Source organism: Channa argus, chromosome 7, assembly GCF_033026475.1.
Source record: "Channa argus isolate prfri chromosome 7, Channa argus male v1.0, whole genome shotgun sequence".
Taxonomy (NCBI): Eukaryota; Metazoa; Chordata; class Actinopteri; order Anabantiformes; family Channidae; genus Channa; species Channa argus.
Window position 1 is genome coordinate 1,752,273 of NC_090203.1, and position 22,423 is coordinate 1,774,695.

Consider the following 22,423-nt stretch of genomic DNA (forward strand, 5'->3'; position numbering starts at 1 on the left):
AATTAATTTCCAAACATTTCCATTATCTCGAATAGTGCGCGGCCCATAGAGGGACTTTAGAGCAGCAAATGTGGCTGAACGTGTCATTTGGTGACAAGAATTTAGGTTCTTGAAAAATGTTTGAGACTTCCAGGAAAAGTTCCTGTGGGTGGGTAAAGTGGGCAACAGCGGAAAAAGAAAACAACAAGCGAAGCTGGAAATGCTGTGAGAGTTGACAGATTGAGTGATGGAGTGGTGGGAAGTACAGTAAAGGTTAAAGAGATGATGAAAGAGAATAGAAACCATACGAAAGAGTTCAGGAACAGGAAATGTAGATTTGAACACAACCAAAAAGTTAAAGACAGACAAAGCAAAGGACAGAAAGACGGAATAAGGACGAAGAGATGGAATTGACGATGAGAATAAAAAATCTAGTAAGAGGTGAAGGCAAAGACGAGACAGTGGAGACTCACTAGACTAAAAGGCAAAGACAAAGAATACGTTGATATGTGGAGTTTTGTTTCAGACCCAGAGAGCAGGTTAAAGCAAATATGAGGTGAGAGGGTGAAATATTTGACTGATTGAGAAAGACAAACAGTGAGATTGAGAGAGAAAAGTGTTTTTGTGGTTGTGAAACTCTATCTGCAGAGCTCCTAAATGTACACACAGGGAGAGCGGCTGCCAAATTAAACAGCAGCGGCTCTGCTTTAGCGCCGTTACCCAATCTGCAGCAGACCTCGCCCCCAGAGCCCCCCGAGAAAAAAAACGAAACAAGCAATCACTTCAAAAGCCATCAGGCCGAGTCCCGTTCACCGACGTGACAAGTGCTAGGTTGATTTCTACACTTTGTCCTCAATGCTCAGTGGAAACAGAGAAAAGTAAGAATCGAGGGGCGTTTGAGAGATGACGGAAAGTCCGAAATTTAAACGTTAAAAAAAAAAAAAAAAAAAAAAAAAAAGAATGTAGAAAGCTCCTTTATGTTTGAATTCAAAGACGGAAACTGTGGAAATATGACACAACTCCGAGGCCTTATTGGAATGTTAAGCCACCGTGTTGGCCGACATCGTCTGCTTCCACCGTGTCCGTTATATTCCGTGCAGGTTTGCATTTTGCTGGGTTGACCTGCAGCAGATTGTAAGGAAATGTCTCAGTCTGATCTTCTATCATCAATCAGCTCGAATCTTCTTCAATTGTATTCACGAGCTCCTTTTTGTCAGTGCTGCTATAGGGTTTGGACTTTAAGCAGCTTAACTCAACATGGGCTTGATTTGTCTAGTTTTGTCCATCATTCCTGTGGTTAAAGTAACTCTGGAGTTAACGGTTGAGACCTGGGAAAGTCATAACAAGTCAGACAGGGTTAGAAACCCGAGTCGGATGAACAGACAGGTGGTAATCATGCCAACTGGCTTTTTTAAGCAGGAAAAACAGAAATAAATGTTTACAACAGGCCGTCTGAACAAATGCATTTACATTTTGTCCTTTTTATTTAGAAAAAGACTTGAAGTGAACGCTCACGAGGAGCATTTTTCAGAATCATGCCGAATTATGTTTCAGTGTCACGTCTTCATTTGTCGACGCATTTAGCATGTAAAACGATGAACATCAATCCTGCGTCGTATGCTAGTTTACTTTCTGATAAAAGCTCCAATCTTAGGTCACATTGTGATATACTTACAGCTCCAGTGTCCATGCAGAGGAAAGACGGCTCAGTGCAGAACTGTGAGGGAAAAATTACTTTCACTCTGAAAGGAGCTGAAATTAACAGAGGACATTTCGAGGTTAAAAAGCAATCAGCTGGTTATTGATCTGTAGATGTTTGAATAATGACAAAATGCCAATGGAAGCTAGCAGATGGGCCCATTCACACAAACAGGCAAGGAAACCAAAATACCTGCAAAAAGAAAATGACAGGGTACCAACTGAAGCCTTTGATCATTTTTATTACTAAATATTTCATAAATAACGTTCATTCCATTCTCAAAGTCCCTGGTCGGGGAGCTTCTTCAGGCTGCACTCTAAGGACTAAAGACATTTCGAAGTGCGGAGCATCTCCGTCAAGAAGGAACTGTGGCTATAAAAGCAGACTCAACAGGAGCCTGGAGGTTACAACTGTACAAAATCCTACACTATGTTACAAACAAACAGCCTGAAGCATTAACATTAGGTTACGGTACCTGTGGGAACCTCTGCAACGCCGCTACTCTCCTCGACGCCGACGACGAGCTGCTACGTGTTCCACACGTTTTACGTTTTTAAATACACTAAAGGACAAAAATACAGCTTAACTAGATCGGGTTTGTGATCATCGTTTCAGCCCAGTAGCAAAGCTTCCCAGTGGACAGACGGGGCTGAAGATAAACACAGACGTGCTGCAGACTGGTAGAGTTGCTGGGATTGTCACTGGTTACCCTGGCACAGCTTCTATGGCTGAAGCATTTAAGCTTCAAGTCTGGCAGAAATACAGCTCAAAGCTCCTAAAAATGATGTTTATATCCAAAGCCTTACATATAATGGGAAGAAAAACATTTTGCAAGTTTGTAATTTCTGCTTTGTAGAGCTGTCTGATCATACAATGAGCCAGTAATCCCCATTCTAAATGGCACAGTAACCTGCCAACTGCAGTAAACAAACCACTTTTCTGTTATCTAACCATGCAGGCTGTTTTTGCGATATGTCTATCAGATGTATGACTCCACCCAACAGTATTCAAGCTTAAAGAAAAAAAGTGTCATGGCCAAACTCTGCCGTCTCTAACAAATCAGCTTCTACAAAGACATGTTGCTGTTGAACACTTTAAAGCGTTGAACACACATTAAAAACCAATTTTATTGCCTTGTGTTTTGTTGGGATGAAGGCGGAAATCTAATAGAGACATATCTCCAAACTATTTACTACAGTGCAGATACAACACCCAACTTTCGGCCCAGACTTTAATCGGAGAAATATAAAACTATTTTCAACAAAGCACGTTTTAAAATATGGACTAAACTAAATCAAATCTGTCATATCCAACATTTGGGAAAAGAATCTGAAATGTCCGTTCAAAGAATAAATGGCCTGATCATTTGCTGCCAACTTCTGCCACTTGACAAGTTTTAATCCTTGAGACTCTACACACAACATATACAAATCAAACTGTAACCACCTGCATGATTAGACAGAACTACTCATCATTTAATGTTGCTCTGATCATTTGAGTGAACTGAGCTCATTTAGAACCTTTTTATTGTATTTTACTCTGTGTGGTTTGAAAGTCTGCTCTTCGTCTCGGTCAGCTCACGTGAAGTTGGTTAATGATGCTGCTGATGTTTGGTTAATATACAGGATGAGAAGAAAATGCCTCTGGTGGCCCTGCAGGCTCTTCTCCTCTCCTGATTGTCACCCAGCTTTTCCAGAAACGCCCTTTTGGTTTCCACCGTACAAAAACAGTCTCAGGTTCGAGCCTGCAGCACCAAGTATGCGTCCGTCAGCAGCTGCGTGTCCTTGAGTGTCCTGGCTTTTACAAACTGACTGGAGGAGGGAAGAGGGGGTGTAGGATGTGGCCTTGCTATACCCGGAAGCACCGGGGCGGCTGGACGCAGCAGGCAGTTTATTCTTAGTGGCGGGACGGGGGAGGCTCCAGCGAGGCCCGGTGCCACACAAAGGAGCGAGAGGGCGGCTCCGACGTCACATCCAGAAGTGTGCGTGGGTGTGGGGGGTGGTTTGGGGCCTGACAAGGATTAGGGAGGCACAGGGCTGTGGGTTGGACTGCTGCTGAGGCTAGACGAAGAAGACGAGGAGGAAGGAGTCAGCAAAATGTCTGAGGGAGGGGGGGGGGGGGGGGGGGGGGGGGGGAGTCTTCGTCCAGGCTCCCCGTGGGCTCAGACCGCACCACAGCCGCTCAGTGCAAACTCGACAAAAACACTAGATGTAGTTGGTTCAGCAGTGGTGTGTGTGACGATCAGCTATTGTGAGCATCTCTACAACTAAACATACATTTAGACTGCACATGGAATTCTGCATGCATGTGGCTGTGCATGTGTTCACACGTGCACTGTATATACATAAACGGATATTCATACAGGGGGATCCCAGTTTGTGCTTTTGCTGTTTAGACATGTATCTTGAGTTGGTTTATGAAGGTGTCACTGCCTCCATCAGCCATCTAAGGCCTCGGGCTCCTTCTTCTTCTCTTTCACTTTTACTGAAGACTTCCTGGACACTTTCTTGTCCCCTGACTCCTTGCTGGCCTCCTTCCCTTCCTTGTCTTTGTCTTTTTCCTTCTTCTCCTTAGATGACTCCTTCTTCTCCTTGGAGGAGGATGATTCCTTCTTGTGCACTTTCTTTGCCTCCTTGCTCGAATCCTTCTTTGACTCCTTATTCTCCTCGGAAGACGAGTCTTTTACCTTGGTCCGCTCCTTGATGGGATCCTCTGCGCCTCCCACTTCTTCTGTGGCTGTGGCCTCTGATGGCTCCCTGGACACCTCTTTTTTCTCTTTTGAGTCCTTATCTAAGAGAAAAGAGAAAGAACAATTATTAATGCGCATTCCTCCATATCCGTGCACACTCGTTTATCCTTCAAGGGGAAAAACCATGAGAAATCTCCAGATTGCGTTTTTGGAAAGCTTGATTTTTCCTTAAAAAAAATCCGACATGTTTCCACTCACAAAAGTGTATGAAACTGTGGTCAGACAAAAACGCAGCTTTTGTCATTAACTGACGGAAAAGACGGTCACAACATTAACAAGCATTAGGTTATTTTTAACAAACTCATCAGCACCAAAGGACGAATGAGAACTGATGTTTGCAGCTGGGATTTGTTCATTAACTGAAGCAACAACCCACTGCAGCTCTCAAAGTTCTTTAGCACCATGACAAACTGAGTGACAACAGCACCTGTTGCATGACAAAAGACCCCCACTTAACTAAAGTAGCCCCCACCTCTGGAAACACACACACACACACACACACACTCTGCAGCCCCACCTTCTCCAGATTGGACAGATAAGATGATAACGAGACAGCTGTCTGCCAACAATGAGACGCACTTCTTATCTCCATGAGAACGAAGTGGGTTTACAGACTGGAGACTGCAGTCTGGTATCTCACTCTGTGTTTGTGTGTGAGGAGACTGTAGAGAAACAACTGCCTCAGTGTAAAACAGAAATAAAAACACAATGCAACAACCCTTATTTTATTCACAATAGAACATAAACAGTCTCTTGAATGTAAAGATGGACAGAGGTTCACTAATCTGTGACAAACTGGACTGGACTGAAGATCCCACCATCTACAGTATATGATATCATCAAACGTTTCAGAGACTCAGGAGGAATCTCTGTGTCCAAGGGACAAGGTCGAAGGTCAAAACTGGACGTGCGTGATCTTTGGGCCCTCGGGCAGCACTGCATTTAAAACAGGCATAGTTGTCTACCTGACATCACTGCACACTTTGAGAAATCCCTGTCTGTGAAAACGGTGCACTGTGCATCCAGACACGTGTCTCTCAGGGAAGGTCTTGCATATTTCAGCAAGACAGAGCTAAACCACATACTGCATCCAGCATGTGGGTTGATGAGATTCGCAAATCATTGCATTGTTTTTATTTACGTTTTACACATCGTCCCAACTTTTTTGGAATTGGGTTGTAAGTGGAGAACACAGACTGCAGTCACTCACAGAAGTGATTGTGTGTGTGTTCACAGACTCCAGTGAGAAGCTCTAATCAGAAAGCTCATCGTCTAGGGATAAGAGACAGTGAGAAACATGAGTTGAGTGTACAATCTGTGTGTGTGTGTGTGTGTGTGTAGCATGCACATGAGTGCCATCGCCTGTTATGAAGTATGTAACTCACTGACAATTTTGTCTTTTTAACAAAAGGTTTCTCACTGCTGATCAAGGGACATTTTTTATGACTAGGATTGTACAGACTTCAGCGCTGGTCTTTATGTATCATTTCATTTCCTTTGTTTCTAATTCTACACACGGGATGGAAAGAGAAAAACATGGATAATGATCAAGTGATAAATACAGACTAAATTGTCTAAAGTCTCCAGCTGCAGTATTTTATGATTTGCAGTTTACCAGACAGATGCTAATTGAGGAGGCTCAAAAAAAAAAGAGAAGAGACTTGCTCTTTTGCCTACAGCCACTTGTCTACCCACCCACCCGGGGCAAAGAACTTCAAATAACCACATGACCTCAAAAGTGTTGCAGTAAATACAATCTGTAGTTACACACATTCCCATTTGTACAGGCAGGAGCGTACTCACACACACAAGTGCTACAAGTGCACAAAGCAACAAATCCACTTGCAAGTACAAACCTACAAAATAAAAGAACCACAAATTGTTTGTATAAAAAGTGCAAATTTACACAGTGACATGCAAACGTCTCCCTCCCCTTTTCTCTCAGCCGCTCAGAACTTTTACAATCAGACATGAAAGCAGCGGCCGAGTAAGTGCAATTTTAACTGGCTATACATTGACTTTCCAGTGTCTTCGGTATTTTAAGCTAACGATAATGGAGTCCTACATAAACTGTGTACGTGCAACACAGTCCAGAAATATTTCATTGCACTGCATTAGGCCATGTTGGCTGGTGAACCACACGTAAGTTCATGGATGTGTCTTCAAGTGGCCATGACAGTATGTGTGAATCTGTGTGCTGGTGATCACGTCCGTGTGTGTGTTGGTTAATCCTGCAGCGACAGTCTAATCCTGACTGGACACTGGCTGTCTGCACATCGCTACCTCAGCAGCTGAGCCAACAGATACCAGAAGTCTATGTGTGTGTGTGTGTGTGTGTGTGCTGCTTGATTGATTATATTTGAAGATTAGAAAGCTGCTGCCCAACGGTCCTTCTGTATTCAACAATCAACGCAGAAAAAAAGTCTGACCAAGTTTGGAGCCGTTTATTGTTCATGTGTTCTTCATAATGTAGCTGTGATATCTGAAAGCCAACCTGAGTATATGGGGAAGATGAGTCATGACAACTTTTTAATTGAATTTCAGACATCACACTGGCAACGAGGTTGTAAATACACTATTAATATAATTCAATAGTTTCGTTCGAGTCCTTGGAGACAGTAGTTGGCAGTTTAACGTGTGCTCTAGAGCCTTCGACCGTCTTTAAGAGTAGATTGAATTTGCTCAACAGATGACGACTGTGTGATACCATCCAAAGCTCCAGATACTCCAGCAACTAAATGGACTTTAAGGTGACATGGTTTTCTTTTGTATAACTGTTTTACAGGAGGTGCACTGCACTGCCTCTTTGACATAACTGACATAACACAAACTGAAAATATATAAAAGGTTTGATGCTTCTTTTTTAAACTGTTACTAAGCTGGTAGCAAATAACTTTCCTTAGCCTAACTGCTAAGTAAAGGCTGCTAGACAGAGTAACCTCTCTGAATATTTCTACCAACATTTCTATCTTTTTCTGAAGACCTTCATTAAGAAAATGGACAGGTGGAGGATACCTGCTCTGGACTTGGTTGACAGTAAGAGGCTGATCTCAGGTACAGTGCATCCTGAAAGTTTTCCCAGCGCTCAACTTTTTCCACACTTTATGTTACAGCCTTATTCCAATTATTATTGATCAAATTCATTATTTTCCTCGAAGTTCTACAAACAATACCCCATAATGACAATATGAAAGAAGTTTGTTTAAAATCTACCAACTGAACAAAAATAATAAATGAAAAAATCCCATGTACATAAGTATTCATGGCCTTTGCCATGACGCTCAAACTTGAGCTCTGGTGCCTCCTGTTTCCACTGATCATCCTTGAGATGTTTCTACCACTTGATTGGAGTCCACCTGTGGGACATTCAGTTGATTTTACATGATTTAGAAAAGCATACATGTGTCTATATAAGGTCCCACGGTTAACAGTGCATGTCAGAGCACAAACACAGACATGAAGTCCAAGGAAATGTCTGTAGACCTATGAGACAGGATAGTATCGAGGCACAGATCTGGGGAAGGGTACAGAAAGATTTCTGCAGCACTGAAGGTCCCAATGAGCACAGTGGCCTCCATCATCTGTAAATGGAAGAAGTTTGGAACCACCAGGACTCTTCCTAGAGTCACCCGCCCAAACTGAGCGATCGAGAGAGAAGGGCCTTAGTCAGGGAGGTGACCAAGAACCAGATGGTCACTCTGAAAGAGCTCCAGGGTTTCTCTGTGGAGAGAGGAGGACCTTCCAGAAGAACAAGCATCACTCTGGACCTCAGAGTGATGGTTCATCTTCCAACACGACAACAACCCTAACCACACAGCCAAGATAACAAAGGAGTGGCTACAGGACAACTCTGTGAATGTCCTTGAGTGGCTCAGCCAGAGCGCAGAATTGAACCCGATCAAACATCTCTGTAGAGATCTGAAAATGGCTGTGCACCAACGCTCCCCATCCAACCTGATGGAGCCTGTAGGTACTGCAAAGAAGAATGGGAGGAACTGCCCGAACATCGGTTTGCCAAGCTTTGTAGCATCTTACTTAAAAAGACGTGAGGCTGTAATTGGTGCTAAGTATTAAGTAAAGGTTGTGAATACTGCTGGTGTAAAAAATATTTAAAAAAAACTTCTTTGATGTTGTATTTATGGAGTATTGTTTACTGGAATGTCGAGGAAAATAAAGAACTGAAATCATTTCAAAATAAGGCTGTAACATAAAATGTCTGTGAATACTTCCTGGATGCACTGACTGCTGAACACACAAACAGATCCATGTGAGGACACGAGCAGTACAACCAGCTTGTTCAGAGTTTAGTTCAATTGGGGGGCAGAGCAGAGAATACACTCTCAGAAAACAATTACCTAAAAGCTGTGAAAACACATTCTGTCTGATTAGGGCCAAAGTGGTTTGAACACCAGTGTCAGCCTGAACCTCACTGTTTGACCTGAAACTGATTCTGGTAGCTCTTGGGTCTGACACCGAGGTCAAACGCTACTGATTGGTGGCAAAGTGCAGAGTTTAATCTGATACTGTGTGTTCAGATCAACACTGATGGCAAATCTGCTGACTCCCTCTGCTCTGATGGTCATTTTTGCAGGTAAACAATCAGGTCAAAGGCTACTCAGTGTGAAAGGTCAGCGGTCTGTAGCTCTATGAGATGTTTTTACAGAGCACATACGACCTGGAGGTGAATTACAACAGGGTGGGCTTACAGGCCTTCTCACTCATTTCAAACTTTTATTATGTGCTTTAATACAGGAATTTGGTAAAAAAAAGTAAATAAATAAAATCAGCTTTGCATGGTGGTAGATTGTCTGGAGCATCATGTCATCCATCCTTTGGTGCAGAAACAGTTTTACATTGGATCATCTAAAATGCTTTCAAACACACATTTTCTCCATGTAATTGTGCAGAGACATAAAGGGCAGGAAAGGCTCTTACTGTAAATCCTCAGCAATTAAAACCCAAACTTTCTGCTTTGGGTTGGTCAGTTCTTTAACTTATGTTTTTAATGGAGCTGGAGTTTTATGGGACTTTATATTTTCAACTTAACTTATCTTCACAGTACAGATTAAATTTACACACAGGTGGACTGTATTTACTGATTAGGTGACTTCTGAAGCACATTGGTTCCACTGGATTTTACTTGTCAGAGTAATGGGGGCTGAATAAAAATGGAAAAAGTTTGAAAACCATTTATTGTTTTAATATTTATCCTGGGCCACTTTGTGTCGGTCTATCACATAAAATCCCAATAAATACATTTACATTTGTTGTTGTACAGTTATGTGACAAAATGTGAATGTGAATGGTTGTCTGTCTGTGTATGTCTCTCTGTGTTGGCCGTGAGACAGACTGGAGACCTGTCACCCAATGACAGGATAAGCAGGGTAAAGATATTAGGTAGATGGATGATGGTTTTAGTTGTGTGGTGCTGAATGGACAGCTCCCAAAAAGATAATTTACATGCATCTTTATAATTTGTTCCAGTAGTAGTTATTTAATTTTTCTCTATTTCTGAAATGTTGATTATTATTTCGATGGCTTTCGGTCTTTTTAAACATCCTGTCCTTACTACGTCTATCTTTGTGGTGATTAAACCACCTTCAGTGTGATGTGGTTGCACATTTATTGGAACTGGTGGCTTTTGCACTCAGATGCTGCATTTTTAGAAGACAACGAATATAGTTCTTACTAAAACAAACTGTAGTAAATGAGCATTCTCACGCATAACATTCCCATAAAAACCCAAAGAGTCAATCTGTGAAAGCCACTGTCCTCTCTGGGGTTTTATTTTTTCACTCTACAAGCAGATAATAAAAAAGTGTGTGAGTCAGGTCCTTGGGGGAGCGAGGGCGAGGGGTCGATAAACATTGACATTGTAAGACAAGATGGCTGCTTCCCTCTTGCATGGAAATCCAGTGGGGTCAGGTCACTTCTTGTCAGTTTGCTACTTCAACAAACTAACACAGTGGAAGCCAGTAGACTAAACAGAGCAGAGGCCGGTACTGCATGTCGCTGTGATCGGCCTGGAACGAGGTGATGTTAAGCCTTTTTCACACGGGACTGGAGCTACCTGGAAACATCTGGTGGTTTTCTTCAGGATCACCGCAGTCCAAAGCCATTTTAATCCCATGTGAATCTTCTCCAGCTATGTCTGGTTGGGATCAATTTGGCAGAAAGAGCTGTGGGGAATGTAGCTCCTTACATTGCACATTATTGTCTTCAGTGAACAGTCCTTCAGGGAATACATTTGTTATAATATTGTTCCCTCGAATTATTGAGAAGGTGTTTCATTTTCAGTAACGCGCTTTTCAGCAAGCCTAAAAAAAAAAAAAGAAAAAGAAAAAGAAAAAACATTGGCAAATCACCCTGCTCATGCAGGGGCTGCCTGGTTTAATGACATGATTGTGTGGTTTGTTTTGGCTCATTCGATGTAACAGAGGTATTTGGTTGGTTTCCTTCATCTTTCATTTGGGCTTCCATGTTTCCATATTCATTTTAGAACATTTTAATTGGAACAGAGATGGTTTATTAGTGTATTGCGGTAACTTCACCTCAAGAGTTCAGCCTTTGTGCATAGTGTATGTACTACTCAGGTTTGGGTTTGTGGTTGCCAGATCAAATCCCACAGTAAACCATGGATGGGAAAAGTGAACACCCAGCTGCAGCAGGGAAGGTGGTCAGTGGTTGTAGCAGGCAGCTCCCAGTGCAGAAGTGAGGCAGGAAAACCAGCTTTCTCTGGAAACACTAAGGTTAATTTTGCTGCTGCTGTCTCGGCCAGGTTCTCCTAAGAACAACCTTATAATGTGTATCAAAGTGAAACATGTTAAATGGTCAGTGGTAAGTGTTGTCTAACACACAAAGTTGGTCTGGGTGGGAATTAATATCCTCCCTGCCTGTGCGGTGTGAGGCATAAACTCCAAACTAAAGCTAAAAAAAGGTCATTCAAAATAAGATTTATGGAAAACAATAGCTACAATAATGTCTTCTGTGTGTGTTATTGACCGTGTCAGATTCCCATTTGTGTAAAAGTACAATTCCTTTTGGAATAGTTTAGGTCAGTATTTGCAAATCCTGCCAATATTGCATTAAACATATCAAATGGTGGAAACTGTGCCTATGACCTGTAATGTGATATATAGTAATGTCCCACTAAATTCTCTTCCTGTTCTGACTCTCTGCCTTCAGCATATCAAGACTCTTCCACTGAAGTGTAGAGGGCAACACTTGTTTGTTCCTCGTGGAATAACAACAAAAACCACAGCAACAAAAGTCGGTGTGTTGATTAGATAAGGGTAGCGACACTATCTGGGCTGTGTTCAAAGCCCACATGTTCTGCCTGGATTTGTTTGTAAGCGGCAGATCGCGGTGCTGCGTTCATCTGCAGGCAGCCGTAGTCAAAATAGAGGTAGCAGCACAGGTCGCCCGCATCCCCGTCAAAAAGCACTGTGGGATTTACAGAATCCACTCTGCAGAATGGATGTGTCTGTAAGAGAGAGCACGAGAATCCGCCATAGATTGGCAGATTGGATCTGTGGGTGTCCACTGAGATCACATGTGTGTTCGTGTGGTCCAGACAAGGCAGTTTGACAGGACACAATAGTATCATGTAAAGTCTAAAAACAAAGCTGTGTGGCCGACAGCGTGGGAAACGACAGAGTTTGTGAGAGAAAGGGGAACATACATACATAAAAACGACCTCAGATAGAAAAGCAGGGGTAAAAGAAAAGTCCATACAAAACCAAAAGTCACTCAACTCATGTCACGGTATACGTGAGAAACGTGTGTGTGTGTGTGTGTGTATATATATATATAAATCACATTTGTCATTGAACCAGTAAATGTAGCATCCCCCCCCCCCGATGCCTGAAGTCATAAACAAGAAACGTGATATTTCCTCTCTTCTTGTTGTGTGTAGACTTTTTACATTAGTAATGTAGCATGTCAGCATGTTGTGTTGTCCACTGACTGTAAAGAGCCTTAATCTGCTCATGATTGGAAACAAAGCACCATTATTCTGGTGACACTTAGCATTAGACTGAGACAATACTAACCGGGACTAATAGCTTTAACTGTATCATATGTTGCATCTGGATGTAAGCATCTTTAGAAAAACCTTCTCTTCAATTTCCGGGTTGGTGTCAACGTCAGCTACAGACAGCGTGATGAATGCAAATACTCTGGTTATAAAATCAGCCCTTAAATGTTTCAATTTGCTGAATATTCCAAATTATAAAATGGATTTCCCAGCATGCTGGATGGCTGCGAAATAGAAGAAACTGAGAAAAGTGAGGAAAGCATGGATAAATGAGGCATATGTGAAAAAAAACCCTCAAAACATTTAAAACTACTGATGAATAATATGTTGCAAAAGCTACATTCTATGGCCAAAATAAGAGCGTGCTTGACAGTGGATGCATAGGCAGTGTTTAATACTATTCTGGGTGTGGAATGTGCTGTTGAAGCACAGCAGGCCTGCCCATTGCTGTGTGTGTTTGCAGACCGCTAAGATTTTAAGATTGAACCTTGTGCTACACCACCCATGGAGCACTACGCACACACACACACACACACACACTTTGCAGGAAAAACAGATATTTATGTGCAAATGGGCACTCAGGCACGTACACACACTGGTTATTATTGCAGTCTGTGTTTCACAGTGATGATGGGAAATGTTCTCGCCAACTGTAGAAAACGTTCTCATTCTTCTGAGGGAGAAAGGAAAGGGATGGATTTGAAGAGACATTTACTAATGCTGAATGACTTTATGAAGTCATTTTAATGTTCATTAAACCTTTAATTGTTACAGCATTGATCACCAGCTCTGACAAAGCTATAAATTCACACATTCAAAAGATCGACAGCTACGTAGCCTTTTGCACACACAATCTGCCTTCTCAAAGTACGGGAGGCCCCGACTAAGACCTGTGACGTGGAAATCTAAGGAGACCATATGCATAAACGTATAACTTTGGGTAACTTAACATAATCCTGGGTTCTTTGGTAACAGAGTGAAGTGTTTCACTGGGATTCGCCTCGGCGTGACCAACTACGGAAGCTCCGATGACACCACGTCTGTCAGCGACAAACAGGTTGAGCCGTGCTTTGGGCTCCGCCCCCCTTTTTACTCTAAAGGAACCTGGCGCCACAGCACATTTAAAAAAACCCGCCATGTACCACTGTAAAGGTAATGGGTAATGGGTGGAGGCAGATCTGGCATTTTGAATCGTGTCAATGGCCTCCTGCATTCAGATTGCACCTTTCACATGCCAGGCCCAGAGAGCCACCTGCTCTGACTGAGGATGGTAGATTTCCCCCCAAACTGGGACAGGAGGTCCCACATACAGGTTGCTGTCCACTGGGGAGCAGCATCAGCGGCACTAGGTGGCTTTGATTGTTAGGCTGGGACAGCGGAGTCATCCGCCTCTTCCTCCTCCATCATCCATGTCGAGGAGGTCAGAGCCGGCATCGCGCTCAATACCCAGATTGCCCTCCTGTTGTTTGAAGAGCTCCTTGAACAGAGGGGCCATTAACGGGTACTCGGCATCCATCATATCCGCTTGTTTTAGCTCGTGGGTCCTGATTATTAGCAACCTGTGGGTCTGCCAGCGAGGCCTGAGTGTGTTTAGCCATGCATGCTATGCACCTGGGGTGGGGGTCCTTACCAGAGATAAAAGAGCCACATGACGTGGGACACGAGCAGGATGCAGCCTCTTTAGCCTTGGGCTCCGAGTTCTTCTTGCGAAGGACTTACCCAGCGCAGCCCAGGCTGATGCCAGGAAAAACTGCGACGTGCTCCTTTACTGTGAACTGTTAAGCAGGTTCACAGCTGCCGAGGACATGCTGAGAATGCTCAGGAAGGAAAGCCATGGGAAGAAAGCAAGAAGGAGTTGGGGGGTGATAATAAGACGAGGGCGGAGCCCCAAGCACAGCTTGACCTGTCTGTCATTGACAGACGTGGTGTCATTGGAGCTTCCGAAGTTGGTCACGCTGAGGCGAATCCCATAGTAAGACCCCGAGTGAACGATAGAAAAAGAACTACAATTCTTGGAACTGACAAAAGCTACATTTTTTCACAGACAAGTGAAGATTTATTCCTGTTTGTCTCGTTTAAAAAAAGCAAAAGGCAAGTTAAATGTGGAAAACAGAAAATAAACAGAGAGACGCATGGACACAACATGAATGAAAAAAGATGCTCATTTCTATTTTCTAAGGGAGACAGTAAAACAGAGAGGAAAGCAGTGAAAGACAATGATTTGAAGACAGAGAGACTGAATGAGACCACTGCTCACTCTCTCTGTCTGTCTCTGTGTGGGTGTGGTATAGTGGGTGGGTTCATTCCCGCGGTTGGCCAAGATATTTTCTCTCTGCTTAGCTACGCCCTGTTACTAACCAATACACACACACACACATATATATATGAAAAAAAAAAAAAATATATATATATATATATATATATATATATATATATATATATATATACACACACACACACACACACACACACACACATAATATACAGAAAAATATACAGTGGCCAGTCTGAAGAACCAAAGTTTTGGCCTGATGCAAAAGGATATGAAGTTTTCCAGGTCTGGTGGTGACATAAAATCTCCTCGTCTTACACACACCGATACACAAACACACACAAACATACACAAATACACGCCTCCATCAACTTCCTCAGCGCTTGCTGCACTCTGCCTAAATACAGCCAGCCACATCAGAGAGGCCATTTACAACACTGGGAGAGTCTCACACACACACACACACACACACACACACACACACACACACACACACACACACACACACACACACACACTCTCCATACATAACATATGTCAAAACACTTGACATCCTTTTCACGCACAGTCACAATGACAATGTTGAGGTCGTAACCACACACATGTGAGCACACGCTAATGCTGTACACAAAAGGCACGTTTGGTTGGTGTCTTTGTTGTGGTCTGCCTGTTATATTCACACACACACACACACACACACACACACACACACACACACACACACACACACACACACACACACACACACACACACACTCCTGCTGGCCAGGACAAATACAATGTGGCTGGAGAAAAAGTCAGAGCTCACAGATTTTTGAAAAAGCTGATGTGTCAGTCAGTTAGTGTTTCTGCTTCCTTAAGGTCTTTATGTGTCTCCGTCGGTTACACGCAAACATCGACGCGGGTTTATGCAGATAAGGGAATTATGAGTCACCCTGGGTCGCAGGGGTTCGCAGAGACCCCGACATGCAAACCTCCCAAATCACAATGGAGAAGTAGAACAAGAAACTCAACCATTACGTACCAGTCTAGATGTTCACTGATTTAATATAATATTTAGATACGTTGTGTAATAGACTCCATTGTTGTACTGCTGCCTTATTAAGTCTTTATTATTATTAAGTCTTTAGTGGATTCATTTTGTTTTGACTGTTTCGAGATGTGGATTTTAACAAAAAGGAAAAAGTAAAAAAAAAGGAAAAGGCTGAGTGTGATAGCATCCTGTACTTCACATGGGACACCAACCATTTAGTTCATGAAAACTCAAATAGTTTCACACTTTACCATTTGGCCACTGTTATCTCTCTATTAACTAAACATGTCATAGGTTTAATTAATAGCAACAAAGGACGGGACATTGCAGTTCTCCGTGTCTATCAAATACATCACATGGCTGCAGAAAATGAGGGAACTCCAGAGGCTTCACATACTTTTTCTTGTCACTGAACTTTTGCACTTCTGTGAAAGTCAGTTCAGTAGACCACCCCTAATCCTAACATCCCACCAAAGAACCATTCTGCAGGGGTCTGAAAAAAGTTCATCAGGTCCAGTTGCTAGTTGAAATCCCTGCTTACATTTACAGATGCTCAGCGTTGTGATGCTGATTTCATTTCCGGATTGTTTCTTCATTTTCAGCTAATTGAGGTTCGTTAAATGGGATGCTGCCCTCTTGTGGACACGTACGTCTGCCGTTCAAGCACTAAAGAAACAAATGTGCAAACGTATCCGAGCGTAAGTCCGCGTCAACATTTACGTGCATCGATGGAAAGGAAAATTTGGCCTTTAGCCGTCTAACTGAAGCAGTGTACACGTCCACACTTTCAACCTTTGTATCCATATAGTCAAGTGTATAATGGAACAATTTTTAATCTAATATTATTGCAGTTTTAATAAATCCACTGCACAGTGGTTCTATCTTACATTTGTTCGTTCTAATTTTTTGTCCGTCCTTTTTGTCCGTTCTGTGACAAACCAACTTCAAAATTCTTGTATTTTCTTCCATTTTATAATTCTTGCTTGATACACACGAGGTGCAAAGCAACACTGAAACTGGTACATCGTTTCTTCTTCGCTTGTTTTCCCAGGCTGACCTGGTTGTTAGTCCTCCACGCACGCTCAGCAAATCTGTTGGCCTTTTAAAGCGGAAGAAGGTAAAGTCGGAAACAACCTGAAATAGCTTGAGTGTTTTAAAACGTACGTGACTAAATGTAGCTGTGGTCTATTTCTACATTTCCCAAAAAGCCTTGCTGCTCTCCGATTTCGCTTCAAATCTTAGCCTGAAGCTTAACAGGCAGCATTACTGATGTTATGATGGTCGGTATCTAGTTTCTTTTTTCCAGCATATCAGTTGAGCAACAACGAGGGGGGTTGTTGCCATGTTTGCTCGCTTCTGTCTAACATTCGCCGAAAAGTCCACTCGCTGCTTAGTAACTGTGGCCAAACACACGTGTTACTGGAAGCTACTGGCATCTGACACCTTGTGTGTAACATTAAATTTAAGCTCTAAGTTAGTGGATATACTGATTTGTGAAACGTCGCTGTTTCCTCTCGAAACCTCAGTGCTCTAATGTTAAATTTACCACGATTTGGCAGCATCACCATGTAAAATCTAAATGAACAGAACAGAGCCAGCAGGGCTTTGACCTTGAGCATCCCCAAAGCCAATTATGAAAATATTTGCAGATATTTTCAGCGCTTTTCATATTTCGGGGCCAATGGGTGTTTTCCTTGTCGCTCATGCAGAGCGGAGGGAGGAAGAGGCAACACCCATGATGGCGAGCCACAGATGGAGCACCCTGCTGGGGGAATCCCTGTGCGCTCACACACACACACACACACACACACACACGAGCAGCCAGTCTATATACAGGTACACATTACTTAGATGTAGACCCTAGGACAGCTTGAGCTCTTAAATACTGTTCATTAGTTCGTCCTTTCGCCATGTTACAGTTCTGCAGGGTCTTTTCTGTTTGTCCATTGTTTGATGACTTAGCCTACAATGTGTGTGAAAGGCCTTTACCAGCTTCAAGTAGGCTGATCAGAATGTACTGTGTACAGTGTGCTTACAGCGAGAACAGCCAACATTGTTTGATTTTGATTCAGATGTCATGTCAGTATTCCTGCAGTGTGACGGGCTATGGGGCAGGAATTAAAGTGTTTTTTTTCTAGACGGTGTAGGTAGAGCAGGGAGAGAAGAGAGGAAGTAGTAGTGGCGTGCTGCACTCGGAAAAGAGGTTACAGACGAGATGGTAGCAAGACACCAAAGATGGAACTGTGTTACTGGGGGTTGGAACTTCTGTTGCTGTAGCTGCTACAGCGTTTGGAGCTGCAGAACAGGAAAAAGTTGTGTTTTACTGTGCATTAGCTCAGGATACAGCTGCTCCAGGTTATTAGGAGGAAGCCTGGGAGCTGCTCTGGCAGCGAGAGGTAAAGGCAGAATGGAGTCCTGCCTGCAGACTGCTGACCTTTTCCTTCCAATTCTGTTAATAAATTTGAATATAGTCAACAACACTGCTGAAACAGCAGGGAACTCTTTGATTTGACCCATTAGATAATGATGTTTGAAGGGACTCTGCTACATACTTATAATAGTTCATCCAACTGTACTGATGCCCAGCGTGAAAGTCAGAATCCAGCAAACAGCTTGTGCACTAGTTCAAATCAAAGCGTCTGATCGTCATAGCAGCGGATACAGTTGTTAAAATACGGTCCATCATTACCAGCTGCAACATTAATCCAAATGAGACATTTTGCATAAAGACTTACTTTTACTTCTGGGCGCTTGTTGTTTTCATGCGTTAATACTTTTCTCCTTTTACATAATGTCAAGATATTAAATGCAAGAGATTTACTGGTAACACAGGGGTATTGCTGCTTTTACTACAGTAAATGATCCGAGCACTCGTTCCACCACTTTTTTCTCCAACTTATTGTTTCTTCCCTTTCTTCCCGTCAGCCTCCTGTCCCTGTCTCTTTTTGCCCATCCACAGGTCATTTCACTCTCTCTTTTACACTGTTATCTTTTCTTTTCATTCATCCCACATGCTTCCCTACGTTCTCTCCATTTGTTTCCCCCCAAAGTTGACACCTGCTCAGCTTCCCTCTTGGACTGGTAACAGTCCTGGCTCTGTTAGCTGCACTGCGGTTAGCCACCATTCCTCCTCCTGCTCCTCCTCCTCCTCTTCACCACCTCTGCCAAAGATACATTTCACTTCACCACATCTCCGACAGAAAAGAAAAAGCAGAAACCATGAAGGATTATTTCTGACCCCTGCCTTGATAAAAAACAAAAGTGGCGTTATACTTGGACGGGGGAACCCATGCACCCCCGCATCCACTGAGAAAAAAACTCTCGTCGACTTCTAAATTTCATTCTTGCGCTTGTATTTTGGCCTTAAACAAACTGTAATGTAACAGACATATCACACGGCCAAAAGAAATCTTACAGAGTTCATAGGTGCAATTTGCTGAGAATTCGGTTAAACAAAAACAATCATTTAAGCTCCTCAAAGTTTGGACTTTGCTGCATTTCTTTGTTATAGTTGAACATCACCTTAGAAACCCGAGAAACTATTTATCGCTCTGTCAGTTTGAACTGTGAATGATTAATAGGGATTAAAAAGACAGAATAAGCAAGAATTAAAAGGATCGTGGTTGCAGCTGTGATCTTATTACTCCTAGCAGTACGTCTGATGAGATGACCTCGTCAAAAATACTCATATTTCCAAAATAATCCTTTCATACAAAGAACAATACAGGTTGGTAATTGTTAGTGGAAAAAATAATACTCATGTACTCAATGTTCATGATTCATAACTATATTTGTCTCCTTTATACAAATGAATGACTAAAATGGTCAAGTTTTACTAGCTATTAGAAACCGTTACAGTATTGGCTCAAAAATAAATGATCCCGATTATTAAACAAAGCATTTTTTACTTTAACTGAGCAAATTGGTGAGTCAGTATCAAAGAAATCATTATGTTTGTTTTAAACTTTTTTACTAAAACCCTGGAAAAACACAATAAAAATACCTACAGTATAAAATCAATACAATGAATTTTCATCAAAGTAAATACATTTTACAGCTTAAATCATTTGTAATAAAATATAATGCATCCACATTTTAAAAATGACTTTGGGCCAATATGGTAATTAAAAAACGACCTACATTTTAATATTCTTAACGCCAGAAAACACATTAAACTGCTCTCAGAAAAAGGTCTTTTCAGTGCAAGTGTTGCACTAGTTGACCTCAGTAAAAAATGTGCTCAATTCAAAAAAGGAGATGGAAAATTAACTGAACTTAATTTTCAAATATTACACGCATCATCGGAATGTTTTAATTTTCAATTAATATTTCCCCTTGTGTTTTCATTCCTAAATAATGCAATGAAACATTGCAAATGACGGCGTAATGTGAGTGTGTGTCTGTGTGCATTTGTGTGTGGTATTGGAGTTGCCAGGTTTATGTCCAACAGATTTACCCATCATTCGTAAATCTCTTTCTCACACACACACACACACACACACACACAGACACACACACACACACACCCCAAATTGACTGCAAACACAGTTTATTCCACTAAATTAACTGGTGGAACATTTTTGCTTGGAAACACATGGAGCTCTTTCACAAACTTGCCAAATTAATTCTAAACAGACTTGAAGAAATCCTCAATTTAATTTCAGAATTACTCAGTTATTTAATGACATTTCAGTTTGCACACACACAAACAAACACGCGCCCTCTCATTTTCACTGCTGGCCCATGAAATTCTTGATATTTTCTTTCTTCAGCAGAAAGAGTGTTGAAGTCAGTCAGTGTTAAAGTCTGACTAATAAAAACGTGTAATAGCAATGGCGTCCCCATCGCTATGGCGACAGTATGTCCGGGAGGCCATATTCACAGGTAGTAAACATCCTCTCTGCTGTGTAATCACACAGTAACTTTACTCCCTCTTTACTTTCGTGCTTGGTTTTTCAGTTCCCTCCTCTTTCTTTCGCTTTCTCTCTCCTCTGCTTCCTCGCTCTCCTGGCCACACCAGTAAATGCTCAGTTGTACATAAACTGTCACAACAGACCTGTAATCACAGCTCCAAACAGCCAACAACATGGCCACTGCCGTGGGCCTAAACCAGACTTTAAACACAAGCAGCTTACAGCTGATGACAATAACTTCTGATCTAGTTGAGTAGTTAGATTAATTGCTGACTAAACTGAGTGTGAATGGTTGTCTGTCTGTGTAGGTCTCTCTGTGTTGGCCCTGAGACGTGTCCAGGGTGGACCCCAACTTACACCCAATGACAGCTAGAATAGCCTCCTGCCCCCCTGTGACCCTAAAACGGGATAAGCAGTTAAAAATAATGGATGGGTGGAATGTCACTCTGACTTTAGACTTGATGCACATCACATTATAGATTAATCTTAGAAGCATTTAATTGTTTTCAGACTTGTCTCATTGTGTAGGACAAAGCTACACTGATAGAGAAAATGCCATTTTTAATTTTTTACTTTTTACATGAAAACCTGAGGGAAAACGCTAAAACAGAACAAAACAGGTTTGTGTTACGCATGGCTGAGCTTCAAAATGTATAATCACACACACACACACACGTAGACAAGTGATTAATCTGACCACTCCTGTTCTTGGCAGTGGGCTTCCGCCTGTAAATCTAGGCTCTGATGCCTGCATTCCACAGTCACACACACACACACACGCCACGTACAATGTAAACATACCAACCGTAACAATTACAGGACACACAGTCATATCCATGCAAGCATACACCTGCAGAGAAATGCATGCAGAAAATGCATCTATGACTACAAACACACATGTGGAGTCACTCTCTCTCACACTCACGCTGCTGTTACACAGTGAAATTGGACTAAAACGTATGAAGCTTACAGTCACACAGTGTATGTCGTATAATAGTATTAAGCATGACGGATGGTAGTAGAAATTCCATTTTACATGATGCTGTTAATGGTTATGAATCCACTTTATTGGACATAAACTACCTGGAAACTGGCATTTCTGTTCATGGACTGTTCAAGGTTCATGGAAAATATTAACTCAGGCTTTGGAGCATTTTGTGTCACAAGTTGTTTGTAATGATATTATTTTATCGAAGAAGCATCTAAATGAGCAGCTTGTAGGAACCAACTGGAATTCATGTGGCATGATACCTGCATTACAACTGCTAAATTGTGACTTAACTGATTCTTTAGGTCACAGTTTTGCAGTTATGGCAATATTTCATGTTTTTACTTTCTCTAACAAAGGACCTGATCCAATAATGAGTTGATCTTAGGCACAAATCTTGCGCATTCTTTCAAATCATGATAGTACCTGTTCCTCTGTGCCATAGAAGTCTATGCAGACATGGCTGCTACTGATTATTTTAACTTATCCCCACAGACCGTGCTTAAAATACTCCAACAGATCAACATAAGATTTATTGCACATTCAGCAAGTCATGTACAAATGCTCCTTCATCAGAAATGAATTTATATTTAATTTATCCGGGGGGAGGGGGGGACTTTCGCACTGATATAATTTGATACACTCAATCATTTTTGTTTATTCTGATAATAAATGAACATTGGTACTAGTTGAATGGTAACTGTTATGTTAGGTTTAGGGTGAAGTTTGCATCCTCTTGCATTGAAATAGTTTAG

The 22,423-nt window shown here is 42.0% G+C and overlaps 1 protein-coding gene across 2 annotated transcripts in view; it reads right to left on the reverse strand.

Annotated features, from left to right (window-relative positions):
* Positions 1-1,520: 1,520 nt before the first annotated feature.
* The window catches only part of bbs9 (Bardet-Biedl syndrome 9), a 153,599-nt gene continuing 132,696 nt past the window's right edge, over positions 1,521-22,423 (reverse strand). For both annotated transcript variants that reach the window (XM_067511468.1, XM_067511469.1), the window contains exon 22: positions 1,521-4,468. In XM_067511468.1, coding sequence (XP_067367569.1) covers positions 4,116-4,468 — 353 coding nt within the window. In that variant the 3' untranslated portion in view covers positions 1,521-4,115. The remainder of the gene's footprint in view (positions 4,469-22,423) is intronic.